This window comes from Vipera ursinii (assembly GCF_947247035.1).
Source record: "Vipera ursinii genome assembly, chromosome: 1".
NCBI classification, from domain to species: Eukaryota; Metazoa; Chordata; class Lepidosauria; order Squamata; family Viperidae; genus Vipera; species Vipera ursinii.
In genome coordinates, this window is record NC_139512.1 from 183226946 (window position 1) to 183246882 (window position 19937).

General features: G+C 37.5%; 1 protein-coding gene across 1 annotated transcript in view; it reads right to left on the bottom strand.

Annotated features, from left to right (window-relative positions):
* ABCA12 (ATP binding cassette subfamily A member 12) overlaps positions 1 to 19937 on the bottom strand; it is a gene marked incomplete at its 5' end in the record, with an annotated part of 290957 nt that overhangs the window by 105332 nt on the left and 165688 nt on the right. Inside the window, 7 exons of the mRNA XM_083369575.1 lie at positions 7806 to 7966; positions 8729 to 8925; positions 12504 to 12722; positions 13380 to 13566; positions 18004 to 18159; positions 19297 to 19431; positions 19556 to 19625. Coding sequence (XP_083225701.1) covers positions 7806 to 7966; positions 8729 to 8925; positions 12504 to 12722; positions 13380 to 13566; positions 18004 to 18159; positions 19297 to 19431; positions 19556 to 19625 — 1125 coding nt within the window. The remainder of the gene's footprint in view (positions 1 to 7805; positions 7967 to 8728; positions 8926 to 12503; positions 12723 to 13379; positions 13567 to 18003; positions 18160 to 19296; positions 19432 to 19555; positions 19626 to 19937) is intronic.

The following is a 19937-nucleotide window of genomic DNA, read 5'->3' on the forward strand; positions in this document are numbered from 1 at the left end:
ATGGCTGTCTGAGGAAGCTTTGTAAATAGCTGAGGAAAGGAGGGAAGCAAAAGGCAAGGGAGAAAAAGAAAGTTACGCCCAATTGAATGCAGAATTCCAGAGAATAGCTAGAAGAGATAAGAATGCCTTGTTAAATGAACAGTGCAAAGAAATAGAAGAAAACAATAGAATAGGGAGGACCAGAGATCTCTTCAAGAAAATTGGAGAGATGAAGGGAATGTTTCATGCAAAAATGGGCATGATAAAGGACCAAAATGGCAGGGACCTAACAGAGGCAGAAGAGATTAAGAAAAGGTGGCAAAATTACACAGAAGAACTATACAAGAATGAGCTTAACGTCCCTGATAATCACAATGAGGTGGTCACTGACCTCGAGCTAGACATCCTAGAATGTGAAGTGAAGTGGGCCTTAGAAAAGCTGAGCAACAACAAAGCTAGTGGAGGTGACAGTATTCCAGCTGAGCTATTCAAAATCTTAAAAGACGATGCAGTAAAAGTGCTACACTCAATTTGCCAGCAAATTTGGAAAACTCAACAGTGGCCACAGGATTGGAAAAGATCAGTTTACATTCCAATTCCAAAGAAAGGCAGTGCCAAAGAATGTTCAAACTATCGCACCATTGCACTCATTTTTCACGCTAGTAAAGTTATGCTTAAAATCCTACAAGCTAGACTCCAGCAGTATGTGGATCAAGAACTACCAGAAGTACAGGCAGGATTTTGAAGAGGCAGAGGAACTAGAGATCAAATTGCCAACATACGCTGGATCATGGAGAAAGCTAGAGAGTTCCAGAAAAACATCTACTTCTGCTTCATTGACTATGCTAAAGCCTTTGATTGTGTGGATCATAACAAACTGTGGCAAGACTTCTGGTAGTGCTGCCGTGCCGAATGGCGGCATTTTAGAAGCCGCCCGACCTTGGGAAGCGTTAAGCGTTCGGAGACAGCGAAAATCAGCTGTCCCGTGGCGCCGAAGTCTCTCCCTCGGGAGAAGAGGGAGAGACAAGCTTGTCTGGGTAGAGGTAGAGCTCCCCTGTCAATTCCTCAACTAGTTTGGGGGTTGATAGGGTGAGCTCCCTCGGAGCCCAGGCTCTCTCTGCTCCCAGGACCCTTTCACTCCATAAGGGAGTGGAACCAGACGCGACAACTACATCTGCTGCTTAGATGGGACTGTGAGTATTTTTTCGCTGAGAAGCAGGCTGAGCGAAACAGGAGGATTTGAATTTTCAAGTTGGATTTTAACTTTAACTCAGATTCATTATCTTCTTCAAGTTTTAAGCTGATTGAAATGGAGTAAAAATGGCGCTGGAATGTTGCTTTCTTGTATGAACTGACAGTTTTGGAAAGTTGCTACATTTTGCAACATAGCATGAGATACAATTTGCAACTGATTTTAACCAGTACCGGATTTTGTGTGTTTGAGAGTTTGCCGCTTTTTTTATTGAAGGATATGGAATTTGGGAGAAAAACTTATTTTTTCTCCCTCTCCTTTTTTTCCTGATAGAAGAAAGAGGAAATTGAAACTTAAGAGATGGCTGCAAGGTGTGGGCGAGGCCCTACAATTTCTAAAAGTGCAATTTCTTCACCTTTATCACAAGTTGCAGGGCAAACTACAATGAAACCTACAGTACAACCACCTTCCCCCCCACCACCTGCATTTACATTGGCAGACATTCAGCAAGTTGTGATGCAATCAACGCAAGTATTACAGCAAGAAATAAAGGAAACAAAGGAAGGATTTGTTAATCAAAACAAGCAGATGAGGGAGGATATAGTGCTTGCACTTCGGGGCTTGGCTGCACACATTGAACACCTGGATGTTCGTGTGGATTCAGTTATGGAGTATGTTGAGAATTTGGAAAATAAAATTATCAGTGCTGAACAGAAAGTGGACAGAGCAGAGATTAAAATTGACAGAACAGAAGATGAAATTACCGTTTCACAATATAGAGACATGGAGTTTGCATTGCGTATAAGGGGTTTGAAAGAGAACCCTAAAGAAGATTTGGAATGGGAAGTGGCGCAGGCAGTGGCTCCTGTCTTGAAATGTGAACCTGAAGAATTAGTTAAAGAGTTGGATAAGACATTTAGGGTTAATTCCTGGATTGCCAGACAGAAAAATTTACCTAGAGATGTAGTGATTTACTTCTCCAGGAGATCAACTAGAAATGCAATCATCCAAGCTTTTTACCGGGAAAGATTCCAAATTGCAGGCCAAGATATTATAATTTTAAAGGAGATACCCCCAAAAATTCTTAGAAAAAGGAAAGACTTCGCCTTTTTGTCTGATGAGCTTAAGAAGCGACAAATTCAGTTTAGATGGGAAATACCCATTGGAATTGTGGTGAATTATGCAGGGATGAGGTATAGGTTGAATACAATTTTAAAAGCAAAAGATTTTTATACTAAGGTCCTTAAAGCAGGCTCACCACCGTCTCCTCAAGTTAAAAGAACAGAAGAACAGTTGAGTGAAGGGGCAATGTCACTGCCTCTTGAGGAGATGCAGCAGGCTGAGACTATGGAGCAGAGTTTGTTGTTAAAGGAGGACCCAAGAGAACAGAGGATGACTAGGGCTGCATACAAGCGTAAGGAAAAAGAGCAAAAACAGAAGCTTGTATCTGGTTTAACCTGTGGGAGAAGCATGCCCGAAGAGAGCAACAGGTGATCTTCAGGTCATGTTCCAAAAACTCCTGGTCACCAGAGATGGTGAAGTTCCTGACATGGAATGTTAATGGCTTAAACTCACCACAGAAAAGAAAGAAAGTATTTTACTATTTGAAACAACATAAAAATGATATTGTTTGCTTACAAGAGACTCATATTGCATTAAAGGACCAAAAGTATTTGGCTAATTCCCAGTTGGGAACACATTTTGCAGCCTTTGCTTTGGACAAGAAGGCTGGAGTGGTCATTTATCTAAGAAAAGATTTTTCAGCTAGATTAATTGAATCGGATAGACAAGGGAGATATGTTAGTATTGAACTGATGTTACAAGGAAATAAAGTTCTTCTTATTGGATATATGCTCCAAATCAACAACAGCAAAAGTTTTTTAAATTTTTACATCAAAGACTAATCGAATTGGATTACAAATCTGTTATTATGATGGGGGACCGGAATGGAGTTTTGGACTCATTTGAAGATAAGAAGGGATCTTTTAAAAACCCTTCTAATTATTCGAAACTGCCCAAAGCCTTTTTTGATTTGAAGGACGATTTGGAGCTAAGAAATGTATGGCGGGAAAGGAATATGAAGGACAAAGATTTTACTTTTTTCGGATAGACACAAATCTTTCTCTAGGATTGATTTTATCTTAATTACTACTGATCTTTTCTCTAGGGTTAAGAATGTTAAGATTTTTCCTAGGACATTGTCAGATCATAGTCCTGTTTGGTTGGAGTTCTTTGCTGAAGATGATAATAGAAGATCCTGGAGATTGAATGAAAATCTATTTACAAATGAGGTGTTTTTGCAGAAATGTAGAGAACATCTGAAAGAATTTTTTGTTATAAATATGCATAAAGGTACATTGATGGGAATGGTTTGGGATGCTAGTAAAGCTTACATGAGAGGGGTCTTGATTTATATGAATAATGCTTATAGGCGTAAGCAAATGCAAAAACGTAAAGATCTTGAGGAAGAGATTAAAGCTAAGGAGAAAGATTAACCAAGAGTTAAATTTAAGATTCTGCAAGATGCTAGGGAAAGAGGGGGACTCAAAGCGCCTAACTTGAAATTGTATTATGATGCGGTGGTCTTGACATGCGTTAGCAATTGGCTTAACTTAACTAATAAAAGAATACTTCACCTTGAGGGTTGTGATTTCGTATATGGATGGCATGCATATTTGCTTTATGATAAAAAGGTGGACAGGGCTTTTAAATCTCATATTCTTAGAAGTGCCTTGCTGTGTGCCTGGAAAAAGTATTATTATAAGTTAAATTATAAAATACCGATTTGGGGAATTCCCGGACACGCGAAAGAAGGTGTATCTATGGGAGTGAGTTTGGATATGTTTTCCTATAAGGAATTACTTAGATTGGAAGGGAATAATTGGCAACTTAAATCATTAGATGAGTTAAAACAAGAAAACATAAGTTACTCTTGGTTCCAATATACTCAACTGAAAGCTAGGTGGAAGCTGGATCAGAAGGTTGGCATCACAATTACAGATGAAAACTTAGTAAAACAAATTAGAGATTTAAATCGTGCGCATATAAAGAGGATATATAATGTTTTAATTGAATTGGACTCAGAAACGGAATTAGTTAAAGATTGTATGATAAAGTGGGCACAAAACATACAGGAACCAATTCCGTTGGATACTTGGGAGGTAATGTTAAATTTACTCAGGCTCAAAATTTAAGAGAAAATTTTTATAAAATGTTTTATACATGGCATTTGGATCCCAAAAAGTTGTGTAACATGTATCCTAACCTACAGTCTAAATGCTGGAGATGTGGTAGTTTAGATGCTACTTATTTTCATATGTGGTGGACTTGTAGAAATATAAAAGCTTTTTGGATTAAAATTTGGTGGAACATTCAAAAGATTTTTAAGAGAAAGATAAAGTTTTCTCCACAATTGTTTTTATTGGGTATTGTTGTAGATTGTGATACTAAAGAAATCAATTTGATGTTGAACTTGATAACAGCAGCATGGTTACTGGTGGGACAATATTGGAAGAAAGATAGTTTGCCTACTATAGAAGAATGGATACTTAAGGTATCAAATCTTGCAGAAATGTCTAAGATTTCTGCTTATTTGAAGGATCACTCGCAAGAAAGATATATTTCAGTTTGGAGGAGATGGATAGATTATATTCAGAATAAATATGGGACTAAAAAGTTCCATTTACCTTATGAGTAGATTTTAGATTGTTTTTAATTCTAGTATTAGTATTGATTATATTTTTGTTTAAGTTATTATTATTATGTTTTTAATAATTTGAATGTATGTTAAAGGGGAGTTAAAGCACATTATGAATTTGGTTAATTTTATAATGGATAATCTTAGTTAGAATGTCATTATTATATCTATAACCCTGTATTCAGCTCTGGGAAGTGTGGGGGGAAGGGGGGTGGTTTGGGGTGGGTGGGTTTTGGGGATATGTATTGTAAAAAGTTTTTTTGTAAAACTCTTTAAAAAAAACTGTGGCAAGTTCTTAAAGAGATGGGCATACCAGACCATCTTATTTGTCTCTTGAGAAACCTATATGTGGGCCAAGAAGCAACAGTGAGAACTGGACACGGAACCGCTGATTGGTTCAAAATTGGGAAAGGAGTCTGGCAAGGCTGTATACTGTCACCCTGCCTATTTAATTTATATGCAGAGCACATCATGAGAAAGGCAGGGCTAGATGAATCAAAAGTTGGAATTAAGATTGCCGGAAGAAATATCAACAACCTAAGATATGCAGATGATACCACTCTAATGGCAGAAAGTGAAGAAGAACTAAAGAGCCTCTTGTTGCGGGTGAAGAAGGCGAGTGGAAAACTTGGGTTGAAACTTAACATTAAGAAAACCAAGATCATGGCATCCGGCCCTCTCAATTCCTGGCAAATAGATGGGGAAGAAATGGAGGTAGTGACAGATTTTATTTTCCTGGGCTCCAAGATCACAGCAGATGGGGACTATAGCCAAGAAATTAAGAGACGCTTGCTCCTGGGGAGGAAAGCCATGGCAAATCTAGACAGCACACTAAAAAGCAGAGACATCACCCTCTCAACAAAAGTGCGTATAGTTAAAGCTATGGTCTTCCCAGTTGCAATGTATGCCAGTGAAAACTGGACCATAAAAAAGGTTGAGCACCAAAGAATTGAGGCCTTTGAACTATGGTGCTGGAGAAGACTCTTGTGAGTCCCTTGGTGGCACATACACCTATTCAGACACGTCACACAGGAATAATGCACCCCAAAGAACCCCTTTCCGCAGGCAAAATGTTATCAGTGGTCTACCAAATTAACTGCAATGATTGTCCATGCAATTATGTCAGGGAGACCATAAAACACGTCTGGACAAGGCTCCATGAGCATGAACTGGCCATTAAACATTAAGAAAAACCATCCCAGGTATGGGCTCACACCACTGTAAAATCTACATACCTTAGCCCCAGAGAAGCAGGACATGACCTTTGGATATAATAGGATTAACCCATCACCATCAGAATACCAGAAAGGCACAGTCAGACTCAAGTCAAAAGTTCATGACACAGTAAATAGCCTCAAACAGAAAGAGGAAGCAGCTCCAAACAAAATTCTCCAGAGGGTATAAAAACCCACTCCCTACATGTGATCAGTCCTTTTTTTCTGCCAGACATCTTCCTGTCTGGTTCTCCTCTTCAATAAACTACAACCTTCTTCCCAAAGCAGTTGCCATGTTTATTCCCAGTTTGGATGAACCACGATGAAGACCTTTCTTCCAACACAAAGATGCAAGTACAGATTAGGAGAAACGTGGCTCAAAAACAGTAATTGTGAGAGGAACCTTGGAGTCCTAGTGGACAATGACTTAAATGGTTGCAGGAATTGGGTATGACTAGTTTAGTGAAAGGAAGGAGTGGGGTGGCATGTTAGCAGTATTCCAATCATTTGATGGGCTGCCACAAAGAAGAGGGGTCAACTTATTTTCCAAAGCACCAGAAGGCAAGACAAGAAATAATGGATGGAAACTAATCAAAGAATAAAGCAAGCTGGAATTAAGGAGAAACTTCCTAACAGTGAGAACAGCTTTAGAAGCTTTTGCCTTCTGCCTTCAGAAGCTGTAGGTGCTTCATCACTGGACAGCCACCTGTCTGTACAGGGTCTCCTGCTTGGGCAGAGGGTTGGATTAGAAGACCTCCAAAGGTCCCTTCCAGCTCTATTCTGTTTGATTAATTTTTTTTTTAATTCCATTTATATCCCGCCCTTCTCCGAAGACTCAGGGCGGCTTACAAGCTTAGCAGTAGCCTTCATTCTATGTATATGCCTGCTTATTAGGGCTTTCACACACACCCCAAGCGGCATTATTACAAAGTCAGCTTAATTGCCCCCAACAATCTGGGTCCTCATTTTACCTACCTCGGAAGGATGGAAGGCTGAGTCAACCTTGAGCCTGGTGGGATGCGAACCTGCACTAATTTCAGGCAGCTGGTGTTACTTAAGGAGGCATTAGCATTGAAGTGCTATGTACCACATAAGCAGTCTTGACTATTAAATTCCAAAGCAACACAATCTTTGAACTTTAACGAACTTAAAAAAGAGATATTAAAACATGCCTTTTTGCCTATACACTGTTTAAATCTGTTTTTAAAAATTAATCTTAAAAGTTAGTATCTTGTCATACTCTGAATGAAACTCAATGTGAACAAACAACTATTTCTAGAGGAGTAATTTTCTTTTCTTTGAGAAGCAAAGATGATGGTAGGCAATCAAGTCAAGAAATTCATCAACTGACAATATTTATAATTACTGTACTATATCTATAGTCTTGTATTTAAAATAATATTAGCCAGGATGGGTCCTGTCCTAAATTATTAAATCAATCTCTACTGATGGCTAGGAGAATGTCACAACATTCTACATGCTCCTCAACTCTGGAACACTTGTTCAAAAATTTATAGAACACCATGAAGGGCAATGGTTATACTCTCTGTCTCTGGATTTCATCTTGTCTGTCGATGAAACCTATAAATTGATTAAAGCCATTTTCAGTATCACTTTCATTAAGATACTTTTTTTCACCAGAGGTTACTTTGGTTCTGAGCACTATTAGAATTTCCTACTTTACTAGAATTATTAAAATTTGAGAGTAATTACTGCTCCAAACCTTTTCTTTAGTAAGTGTCAGGTGGTATCCACTACCATAAGTTTCCTTAAGGTAGAATGGGGACCCACAACACTTGAGACCTCCATGTTCCAAGAATGCAATCCTGTCACTTAAGACCTCTGCTTCATCCAAGTGATGTGTAGAAAGGATGATCGTTCTGCCTGAAAAGAACATATAAAAGGAGTAATTACAGTACAATTTCCATACAGATTCTTGTATCAGCAGAAAAATTACCAAGTGAAAAATGAATTGCTTGGGCTCAGGAGCTCATTGGGTGCAGAGGCCAGAAAAGGATTGTACCTCTGCTTGAGGAATGAAATAACCACTGATAGTTTTCTTTCTTCTCTCTTGGGGAAGAGCCAGTCAGCATATGATACTGGCTGTTTAATCCAGTTTTCTTTCTTTTTTTTAGAATAATTCAGTAAGTCTGGAGACTAGTTATCAGAAATCCCAATTTGAGATCTCCAGCACATTTCATTATATACCTACAAGTCAATTCATCACCCTCATTATAGAAATTGAAAACCATGAGCTGCTGGTTCTCCATCCATGGCAGTAGGTGGTCTTTTCCTCCAAGGCAAAGAACTCCTGGTGCTTGGCTAAAGCTGGCCTTTACTGTGATGATGCATCTCCTGCTAGAGCCCAGCCAGGCATCTGCATCTCATGGAACAAGAAGAGGCAAAGTCTGCAGATGCTCTTGGCTTTTCTGACTGCCCTTTTGCAGGAGGGCAGCTGCAGAGGTCTCTCCACTTATCAAAGGGAAAGCTTAAAATTTGAAAGCTTTTCTTTAATGTGTGTTTGTGGTTCCATAACTCTGACTATATTTTTAATAGTCATTCAAGCTTATCTTGTTATTTTGTTTATATTATAGTAATACTTGTTGCTCTGAAAAGCTAGAATGACAGTATACCTTCCCATATTACCTTTTCTGTTCTTTGATATGATTTCCCAAATGCCTCTCCTAGAACAGGGATCAACTCCAGTGGTTGGTTCATCCAAAATTACAACCTTCGAACCTCCCAGTAGAGCAATTGAAATTGATAGCTTCCTTTTCATCCCTCCTGATAAAGAGCCAGTCAGCTTGTGACGATGGTTGTATAATCCAGTTTCCTTCAAAATCCTTCAAAACAGCACCCAGAAAGAACATTATTTTGTAAATAAGTAGAAGAAAGAATGATAAAATTTTAATGTAAAAAAATTAGAAAATAGAAACAATTAGTTTAAATTATAAGAACATGGATTTTGGTTGCAGGAAATAGTGTCCTAATAGTAGAATTCTAGTAGTGATTCAACAAAAATATTACATTCACAAAGGTGCTTTTTCAAGAGGCAACTGGACTTTTTTGTTAACAAGAAAGTCCAGTTGCCTCTTGAAAAAGCACCTTTGGGACAACCATGACCTGGATGACTGAGACATATTACATAGACATATTATATTCACAGTTTACTTGTTCACAGGAGGATTTTAACTCTCCTTCCCTGGAGATGCTTGAACAAAAGTTGAACAGCTACTTGTAGGGATGCTGTAGGACTGTGCAAAAGGTTGAACTAGATGATCTAGCTGGACTAGAAGACTTCCAAGGTCCCTTCCAGCTCTATTCTATTCTATTTCTTCCATTTTGAACATTCTGTCAGAATCCATTTATATCCCATTCCTAAATCCCTATCTGTATACCCCTGAATCTCACATCCCTCACTGGATTCTGCCATTCCCAAGGAGAAGAGAGGATGTTAATTGGCCATCCCTATCCATTAGATGCAAGGTTGTTTATTCAGCCTGCCTGGAGGCCGTCATCAAAGACCAGGGAAAGAACCTTTGAACTGAGAAGAACAAAGAAGGGGGGGGAGAGATTCTGGTTTGTATCTCCGATTGGAATCTGAAGGGGAGGAAGTAAATGTCGTAAAGGCATGGAAGATCCCTCTTCCCATGGAAGGTTTTGACACCTGAACTTTAATTGATCCGGGACTGACCAAATGGACTGAAGGGAAGGGGCTTTACTCGGGAACACTTTAAAAGTATCAATCTGCAACACAGTTTCCAGATCTAGATTTTCCACTGACAATCATGTTTTAGTAAAAGTTCCTGCTTGGACAATCCTGTCTCCAAGAGTTCTTCTTTCCTAAGACATGGATTGGGGAGGGGCTTGCATGAGGCACCACATGATTTAGTCATAACAGAGCATTATAACATGGAGAAACAAGCAGTTTTAAAGCAAACCAGAGTTCCTGAATAAATCTTAAACAACAAGCACTTTCCTTTGTTTATTACAACCTCCTTTTAATGACATATCTTAGTTTCAGCATAAAACTCCTCGGTCACGGAAGAAGTGGAAAATATTATGCATGATTTAGCACCCTGCTTGTTTTGAGTGAGAATCAGCCAAGTACTATTAAGTATTTCATTAAGACACATTGCTAAAAATTGGCAGCAATAAAGGATTTCAATGCCCACTTGTGCAGTGGACAAATGCTAGCATCATGATATCATAACTTTTAAATCTTCCATCAAGTGTTTCCCAACTAACTATAAGGTAGATCTTGGTCAACAGAGCAGAAATGTTAGTGGCTTGAAGTATATTCCTTGTAAGAATAGGCTGTTCTGCTTCTGTTGTTACTTCTTAAAATATCATATGCTGATTGTAGGTGATTAAAGATAAAGGGGAGCTGCAAACTTTCCTCCTCAATATATTAATTATTGTCTTGAATATGGAGGTGAAGACATTGCTTATCAAATCTGAGTGAAAAATGGGATTTAATAACTAGCATGATAGAAAAAAAATATCAAAGCAATCGTGAAGAATTTCCAAGCCTTGGGAACTTCCGGATGTATGGACCTTGTGGATTATCAGTAATGGCCATGCTAATGGGGAAATTCTGGGACTGCCTTGCCAAACTAGGCTTCTCTTTAGCCTCAATACTCAAACTGGACTACAACCAAGCAAAACAAATTTTGTGACAAAGGGTAGAGGACATCAAGAGGCAAGCAGACTTAGGTTTAGCTTTGCTGTTTCTGGCTCCAGACTCTATAAGATATGTGGTTACACCTGCCTGTTATCTTAGTCAGTTGGTGTCAGTAAACCACCGGAAAGCATTTTCGCTTGCAAAGTGCCATGCGAGCCATCCTGTATGGCAAGTATAAAAAGACACCATTGTCTGAAAGACTCTGCTCCTGTGGCTCAGTAGAGGTGAAGACTATTGGATACATACTCTTTCGATGTTCCTTCTATAGAGCTATTCAGAAAAACCATATCCTCCCCATAATCGATAGGTACCCTGGTCATATGGAAAGTATTTATCTACAGTGGCTGCTTAAGGATGATCAGGCATTGATCATGGTGCAGGTGGCTAGATTCTGCGCAGCAGCACTGGGGATTCACCAGAAACATAAATAAATATTTTAGATCTTTTTAGTAATCTTTTATAATTAATTTTATTATGTGTTTTTATTCAGTATTAGACCATACTCAATGTATTTTTATTGTCAGGTCAGTATGACTCAATGTCTCTGAAGGTAGATAGGTTTTGTTATACTGTCGGTAAAACTAGGCAGACTTTGGACACTCACAGATTCCATCATTAATTGTAATATATTGCTATGCCTTCTTGTGCTCGGTTCTGTTTAGTTCTGTTTTATTTGAATGCTTAATTTTATGTGTTGGCCTATGGCTGTAATGATAAAATGATTGATTCTGGGACCGAAGATCAGAATTTGTTAAGGCTGGATTAGACAAACAGGCAACAAGAAATGAGGATAAGATATTGTATAATATGTAGAGAAAGTAAACAAATGAATCGGGTTTGAAAGAAAAAAATGGAATGACCTGTACAGAAGGTATATGTTGATTCTGGTCATACAAAAAGACTGAATGAGATCTGAACAGCAAAACAAATATATGAAGGAACATTGAATGTGTTGAAAGGAAACGAAGACTGATAATTGTGAGAAAGTTGTGAGACAATAGAATTGATCAGATCCTTAAAAAGAGAAAGATTAGATTAAAGAATAAAAAGGAATATATGAAGTTGTTCCGGGAGATAATAAAAATAAGAATGGTTTGCAAAAATGAAAGATGTAGAGAGATACTGTATAGTGAATGTTGTTAGTGTGGACTAGACTTATTTTTATTTTATTTTATTCTTATTCCTTTCTTTTCTTTTCTTTATGGGTTCTTACAAACTTAAGAAGTCTAATCAGTGCTTTTTTTGTAAAAGAAAAAGGTGCCGGAACTCACACATGTCATACAACCCACCTTGCCTACCCTACAAAGTTCCATCCAAAAAAGGTGCTGGAACTCCGTTCTGAGCGTTCTATGACAAAAAAAGCCCTGAGTCTAATACAATAAAACTTCATTTCCTTTCAACACATTTACTGTTCCTTCATCTAAATAAATAAATGACACCGAGGACTGAATTTGAGGAAAATGCTTATATACATATATATGTACATACAGTATCTGTCATGCTAAGCCTTTTTGGGATAAGCACAGTTTTTCATACTACTGCTTATCCCAAAAGGTCTTAGCATGACAAGTATGTATGTATATAAGCATTTTCAACAAATTTATTTTCCACATGAAAGTGATGTTAGTGCTACTAAATAATTATACTATTACACAATTTTTGCAAAAGGAAAAGGAGAAATATCTAACAAACATAAAAGGAAGACTGTTTTATGCTGTTAAAAATACTATGACATACCGGTCTATTTCTTCCTGTAACTCTTCTTTGCTCCAATGGGGAACCTTGATATAGCCATATAAAAGCAGATGCTCCTTTGTGGTGAGGTAATCAAATAATACATTGTGTTGCATGCAAATTCCCATATTTTTCCTGATGAAATCTTGGTTAGTTCTGCTATCTTTGCCATAAACAAATATAGTGCCAGATGAAGCAGGAAACAAACCCGTCAGTATAGATCTATGTGGGGGAAAGAGCAGAAAAGTTGAGAAAAATTATCAATATTTTATTCAATAGATGTTTACTAGTTACTATGGAAAAGGTGGAAAAAGCAGATTAATTTTAAGTTGGATGAGGGTAAAGCTGAGATTGCCATTCATTCTTTGCAATCAGATATCATTCACTACCAATGACAGCATGACAGCCGAATGCTGAGACTGGGATATGTAATCTGGCTACCTGGAATGTAGCCTATTCTAGTGGAATAGGGCACTAGAATTGGAAAGCAGTTCTATCCAGCCTTGGAGTAAGAAAAGACTGAAATACAATCGATACCAAAACATTTATCCAAAATGGCACTTCTGAGTTCTCTAGGAATGGGGGAAGAAATGAGAAAAGTCCAGAAATAAGACCAACAGCTTCAATTTGTTTTCAAAGTGACTTTCATCAGATGATTGTAGACTGGAACCATTAAGTTACAGAATTCAGAAATAAAGGGGGAAAACAATTGCTTCCCACCATTCTTAACCCAGCTCTGAAAACAAAAAGATCCTCTGATCCAGGAAATGTACTGGTTCCCAACCTGGGAGATAACCGGACTCAAGAAACATTACATTAGTGTTATATCAATAAACTTTGTTAATCATTCTCAGACATTTTTCTTCTAAGAGAACTTACATTGTGGTAGTTTTTCCAGCTCCATTATGACCCAGCAATGAGGTGATATTTCCTTCATAAAAATTCAGATTGAGATTCTGAACAGCAGCTTTGGATTCATAAATCTTTGTTATTCCTTGGAGAGAAACTCCCACTTTAAGGTGAGTGGGTTCAGGTTCAATGTTAGAGGGTAAAGCACTGTGAACATCTAAAAAAGAAGAAGATGCCAAATTTATAAAGAACCCTATACCATCTTCCGTCTGTCCACATCTCTTGCTGCTACTTAACTCAGTTCAGGGACTCTAGTTGAAATGTCTTGTCAGATTTCACAGATATTTTGAAAGTGCAAGAAACTGTATATATACTGTGCACGTTTCTCAATATCTGATGAACTGAACTGAAATAGTTTATGTTGATTTAGTACAGTGCAAGCTTTCCTGCAGTTAAATTAGTATGTCCAAATGAGAGCCATGGTTCTGTTGTGCTAGGCTGCATTAACAGAGGGATAGAATCAAGATCGCGTGAAGTACTAATACCACTTTACAATGCTTTGGTAAGGCCACACCTGGAATACTGCATCCAGTTTTGGTCACCACGATGTAAAAAAGATGTTGAGACTCTAGAAAGAGTACAGAGAAGAGCAACAAAGATGATTGGGGGACTGGAGGCTAAAACATATAGGGAACGGTTGCTGGAATTGGGTATGTGTAGTTTAATGAAGAGAAGGGTGAGGGGTGACATGATAGCAGTGTTCCAATATCTCAGGGGCTACCACAAAGAAGAGGGAGTCAAGCTATTCTCTAAAGCACCTGAAAGCAGGACAAGAAGAAACGGATGGAAACTGGTCAAGGAGAGAAGCAACCTAGAACTAAAGAGAAATTTCCTGACAGTTAGAACAATTAACCAGTGGAACAACCTGCCACCAAAAGTGGTGAATGCTCCAACACTGGAGGTTTTTAAGAATAGACTGGCCAGCCACTTGTCTGAAATGGTATAGGGTTTCCTGCCTGAGAAGAGGGTTGGACTAGATGACCTCCAAGGTCCCTTCCAACTTATTATTATTATTATTATTATTATTATTATTATTATTATTATTATTATTATTATTGTTGTTGTTGTTGTTGTTGTTGTTGTTGTTGTTGTTATTATTATTATTATTATTATTATTATTATTATTATTATTATTGACAGCATTTTAATTCTCCTTTCCCTACCTGTGTGTAGATTGAGTGGCAAGGAGGGAGAATGCTACTTTTGAACCATGTTTGAAATTAGAATCATGTGTAGCTTTTGATTCCAGCCTTTTTCTGATAAACTCAAGTTGAAAGGTTCATGGTCTTGTTTTGCATCTGCTGTGCCTCTTCCTTCCTTCCTTCCTTCCTTCCTTCCTTCCTTCCTTCCTTCCTTCCTTCCTTCCTTCCTGCCTGCCAGCCAGCCAGATTCTGAACAGGGAAAATTCTGTGTAGCAAACTCAAAACAAAAGAAGAGTTGCCCTCACAGATTGCTGAATTTTTAATTTTTGTCCTGTCACCCATTATTCTCTCTTTCTTTTCATTCTAATAAAAATATATTATCCTAAATCTTTTTTCTTGGTCCTTTACTAAATGTTAGTGCACAAAAGCCTTGCTACATAATCAACAGACTGTATGTAGATGTTTTAAATAAATTAATATGAATACTAGGATAACTCTGGCTTTAATAAGCATCACATTTTATAGCAAATTAAAGTATTTTAATCATAGAAAGATATGGTTACATATAAAAGTGTAAATGTAAACAATTTGTTTTCCAAATGTCTGTGAGGATGTCCTCTCCCCCAACCAGAGTTCAGATTTAAATTGAATTGAACACAATGTATTTGTGAAGTAGAATAATGTACAACTGTAAGCAATCTTATGTTAACTACAAACTGTTTTGTAGAATAAGAATTTTAATTTGCCCTTAAAGTTTATTCTTCCATCTTCTCATGCTTTAAATATTTTGAGTTGTAATAAATCACTTTCCTTTTTTAAAGCAAGATTACTAACCCCATCGTCCAAAAAAATCATGCATTGTCAAAGAAGGCTGTTCTATAGTAAATGAATCAGTTCCCCCACATCTTCTCATCAAATTACTATTATTAGGTCTGGATAGGGCACAAGAAGTAACCAAACTGTCCAGGAAGCAACTTCCAACAATCCCTGGGGTCCCTCCAGCTCCTTAATGACCGAAATTGCGGACCTGACTTACAACCAACTTCATTAAACTGCTGCCAAGATCAGCACATGTGTCTGTTAACACTACCAGGACAAGGAAAGCTGCACAGTGGATGGTCCCTATCATAGTGTTACAGATGGCTACTTTCCTTGTCCATCTGTAACAGCAAGTTCTGTTCCACACTATACCACGCTATGCAGGATATAAAAGCAGAGATGGGGTTAAAGAGCTAAACGAGACATTGCTCTAGAACAGGGGTAGGCAACCTTGGCTCCTCTATGACTCATGGACTCCAACCCCCAGAACTTAAGCTAAATGTCAAATGTCAAATTCAATAGCCTATTTATTTCCATTCATCTCTCCCAAGAGAACCAGACTGATGTAGTGGCTAACAGCCTTGGTGGAGCAGTGGGCTAATGCCTCCTTAAGTAACACCAGCTGCCTGCAATTAGTGCAGGTTCGCATCCCACCAGGCTCAAGGTTGACTCAGCCTTCCATCCTTCCGAGGTAGGTAAAATGAGGACCCAGATTGTTGGGGGCAATTAAGCTGACTTTGTAATAATGCCGCTTGGGGTTTGTGTGAAAGCCCTAATAAGCAGGCATATACATAGAATGAAGGCTACTGCTAAGCTTGTAAGCCGCCCTGAGTCTTCGGAGAAGGGCGGGATATAAATGGAATTAAAATAAAAATAAAAAAATAACACACCAGGCTAAAAAAAGGGAAGACTGTGAGTTCTAGTCCTGCCTTAGGCACAATGCCAGCTGGGTGATCTTAGGCCAATCACACTCTCTCAGCCCTAGGAAGGAGGCAATGGCAACCTACTGAAATCTTGCCAAGAAAACTGCAGGAACTCAACCAGTCAAAAAACTCATTCAAAGGCTCATATGGACAAACCTGATCTATCCCAAGTATCAATGGTTATTTTCTAGAGTTCATCAAGTCTCCTTTCACCACTTTAGAGGGTATATACTAGACATCCATCAAAAGGAGGATATGTTCTCCTTTTTGTACTCTTGTCCTTCATGTGGCAGGCATCACCTTAAAATCAAATATTATCTGGCTTTTTGAATGTTTTGGTTTTTTTTAAAAAAATGTTTGACTGTTTCCACAATAGTAGTCATTAAAACTTTTCGGTATTATGATCTTGTAAGTTGTCTGCTTCTTTCTTTTCCTTATTTGTCAATATACTGAGTAGCCTAGATTGATTTAATGTTTTTAATTTAATCTTTGTTTTTACTTTATTTATGTTTTAATGTAGATATTTTTTATGATTGTAAGCTGCCCACAGTAACCTTATGGTAAGATGGGTGGCTAATAAATTTAATAATAAATATAATAAATAAATAAATAAATTATTTCTTCATTCCAGCAATTAGATTCAATCCAGCTCCTTCACATCTATGATCACTATAGTGTACATGTCACAAAATGTGAAAAGCATGCTGTCAATTCTATATTATCACTAACATATTTTTATTTTTATTTTATTTATTTTAATTCCATTTATATCCCGCCCTTCTCCGAAGACTCAGGGCGGCTTACAAGCTTAGCAGTAGCCTTCATTCTATGTATATGCCTGCTTATTAGGGCTTTCACACACACCCCAAGCGGCATTATTACAAAGTCAGCTTAATTGCCCCCAACAATCTGGGTCCTCATTTTACCTACCTCGGAAGGATGGAAGGCTGAGTCAACCTTGAGCCTGGTGGGATGCGAACCTGCACTAATTGCAGGCAGCTGGTGTTACTTAAGGAGGCATTAGCCCACTGCTCCACCAAGGCTTCTTGAAAATAAAGATTTGGGGAAAGGTATTGTGATTGAAAAAAACACAATACTGGAAAAGGTAATTTCATGTGCATATAGTCCTAAGTACATTTATTGCAGCTTTTCACTGTGATTTTTATAGTGGATGTCAAGAAAGATAAACAGTCAGAGTATCCTCCTTTCCCCCCCCCCCCATTTGACCTCCTTTCCAATTATCTGTGTCTTCTTTTGCCTTTTCAGATATCTGGTAATTATGTCCTATAGACTCTACTTGTATAAATGAAGGGAGACTGAGATAATTGCACAGGCTCGTTACTGTGGGAAATTTTATCCTGACGCTTGGCAAAGGTGAAATCAACCTTTGTTAAGTAAATTTTCCAGATCACCCAGATAAATTTTACATTCAGTATCTATTCAAAAACAAAGAGGTCAAAAGTAACATATTCATTTGCAGAATGTTTACATATAGCTAGCTACAAGGACTTGTTACCTTAGGGCTGAAATAATTTTGTAAAAAATTTAGAATAAAAATTTTAAAAGTTTAAAACTTATTATTTTCTACTGCTTCTATCTATTAATTTGTGGTTTATACTTATTTCATTTTAGCTCTCATCTAAGACAGTAATAAAATTTTCATTATCCAATCTATCAAAAGATTTTCTTTATACTGAAAAGAAAACATACACATCTTTTCAGGGAAAGTAGGTTGTTTTCTGAAGAAGAAATTGGTGAAAAGATAGCCTGTTAACTTCTCACTCAACAAAGGAAAATAACCATAGCGTTCAGTCCAGTAAGATGGAAGGAATGGAAAATACCATGGAGCTGCCATCCCATATTTTCCTGTAACGAGAATAGTGACAAAAATGGGAGAGAATTGAAAAGCTCTGTAGTAACATTTTTATATTATCTCAACAATATCAGGCCCCTTAAAGAAAGTAATAAATGAGTTTTGTGTGGTTTCATCATCTCAAAGTATGAGAATACTGTTCTCTTCCCAGAAAATAAACAGCCACATTATTTGAACTGAACATTTGACTGCTAAATATTCATGTGAAATCGAAGGCAGGCACTCCTGAATTTATCTGAAATGAAATCTATGAAAATAAAGCAGGAAACAGTATGCTGCAGAATTCACTTGAACATTTTTCCGTATGAGATTATGGACGCTTCTGCATAGCAGTCATTACAACAAGAAGCACCAGGCTTTGAAGGAATTAATTCCTTCTGTTTCCATTTAAAAAAGCCTCTCCTATCTCTGAAGCTAAAAGAATAGCAGGATAACATTTTTGTAGACAAGTCTTTACACGTGAGGAGAGGGGTGGGATGGAGAATAACAGCTCTTTTTTTTCTGGGATTCTTGGGAATAACCAGAAGAATTAAAGTCACATTTGTTGATTAAGCTACTGGTTCTCCTTTCCCAGATAATTTCAGCAGCCTCTGAACAAGGAAGAATTAAATCCTTGAAGGCAATCCAGTCCAACCAAGAGCCAGTATAACAAAATAAACTTGGATCTGGCTTCACATAAATTAGTGCAGAATAAGAAAAATATTAATTCTCTATCACAAGGATTGACTATCCAGAACCAATCTAGATAGTGGCCTACATGCAGAGATGTTTGAAGGAGCCTTATTCCTTCAAATTAGAGCTCAAATTATGCCACTCTTGAAATGCTTCAAAAACTATTTCTTAGTGTCACCAGTCATTATTCTGTATGTAAGTACCGATAGTAACACAATGATGTTACTTTAAACTCCATTAAAATATTTTCCCACATCCAGAATCACCAAATATAGGTATCAGTGTGAAAAATACATGCCATTTGAAGAAAGACAATGTCATGCAGTAGATGGTTTTAGTGATTTCCCAGAAATAATGATACCGTGGATGTTGTAGGATAATTTGTCCTAACTTTACATTTGTAATTGTCAAATAGTATCCATCAAAATGCAGTATTTTTAATAACCACTATTACATACCTGGAAAAACATTCCTGATGTACCATCCCAGAATGAAATAAATAAAAGAATCTATCAGAATTAACCAGCACATCCAGCTAAAATTAGTATTGTCCCCTGACATTGGTGAGTCATGCATATTATCCCACTGCAGACCTATAAAAAAAGAAGAGGAGGGAATATACAGAATAACCTGCATTAGCAAATGAGCACACAGTATTTAATTTGGACTATTAAGAGATTTTTTTTATCTTATAAAAATGTATATATAGATATATACCAATGCCTTGCTCTTCGTAACGGGCAATATATTGGCTTGCATAGCTGAATGCAGTTGGAGATAAAAGACTCTGGGGGAAAAAAAGGAAGAAAAGTAACTAACTGAAATGTTTTGGAAGGAATGTTAATACCTTATTCAGAACTCTCACAAAATAGCTTGCCTCTTCACAAAATTGTTTTCCAGCTAATAATACAAAATTGAGAGGATAACATTTCCACTATTTCTATATGTTGAAGACTCTTTTTTCAAAAAAGAAAAACCTCTAAGGACTTCTTGTCCAATCCCCTGCCCAAGGCAGGAGTCCTTGTTCCATCCTGGACAAATATTTTTTTCCAAATATTGAAAAATTGTGTGTGAAGAGGGTTAGACAGGGATCCCTGGT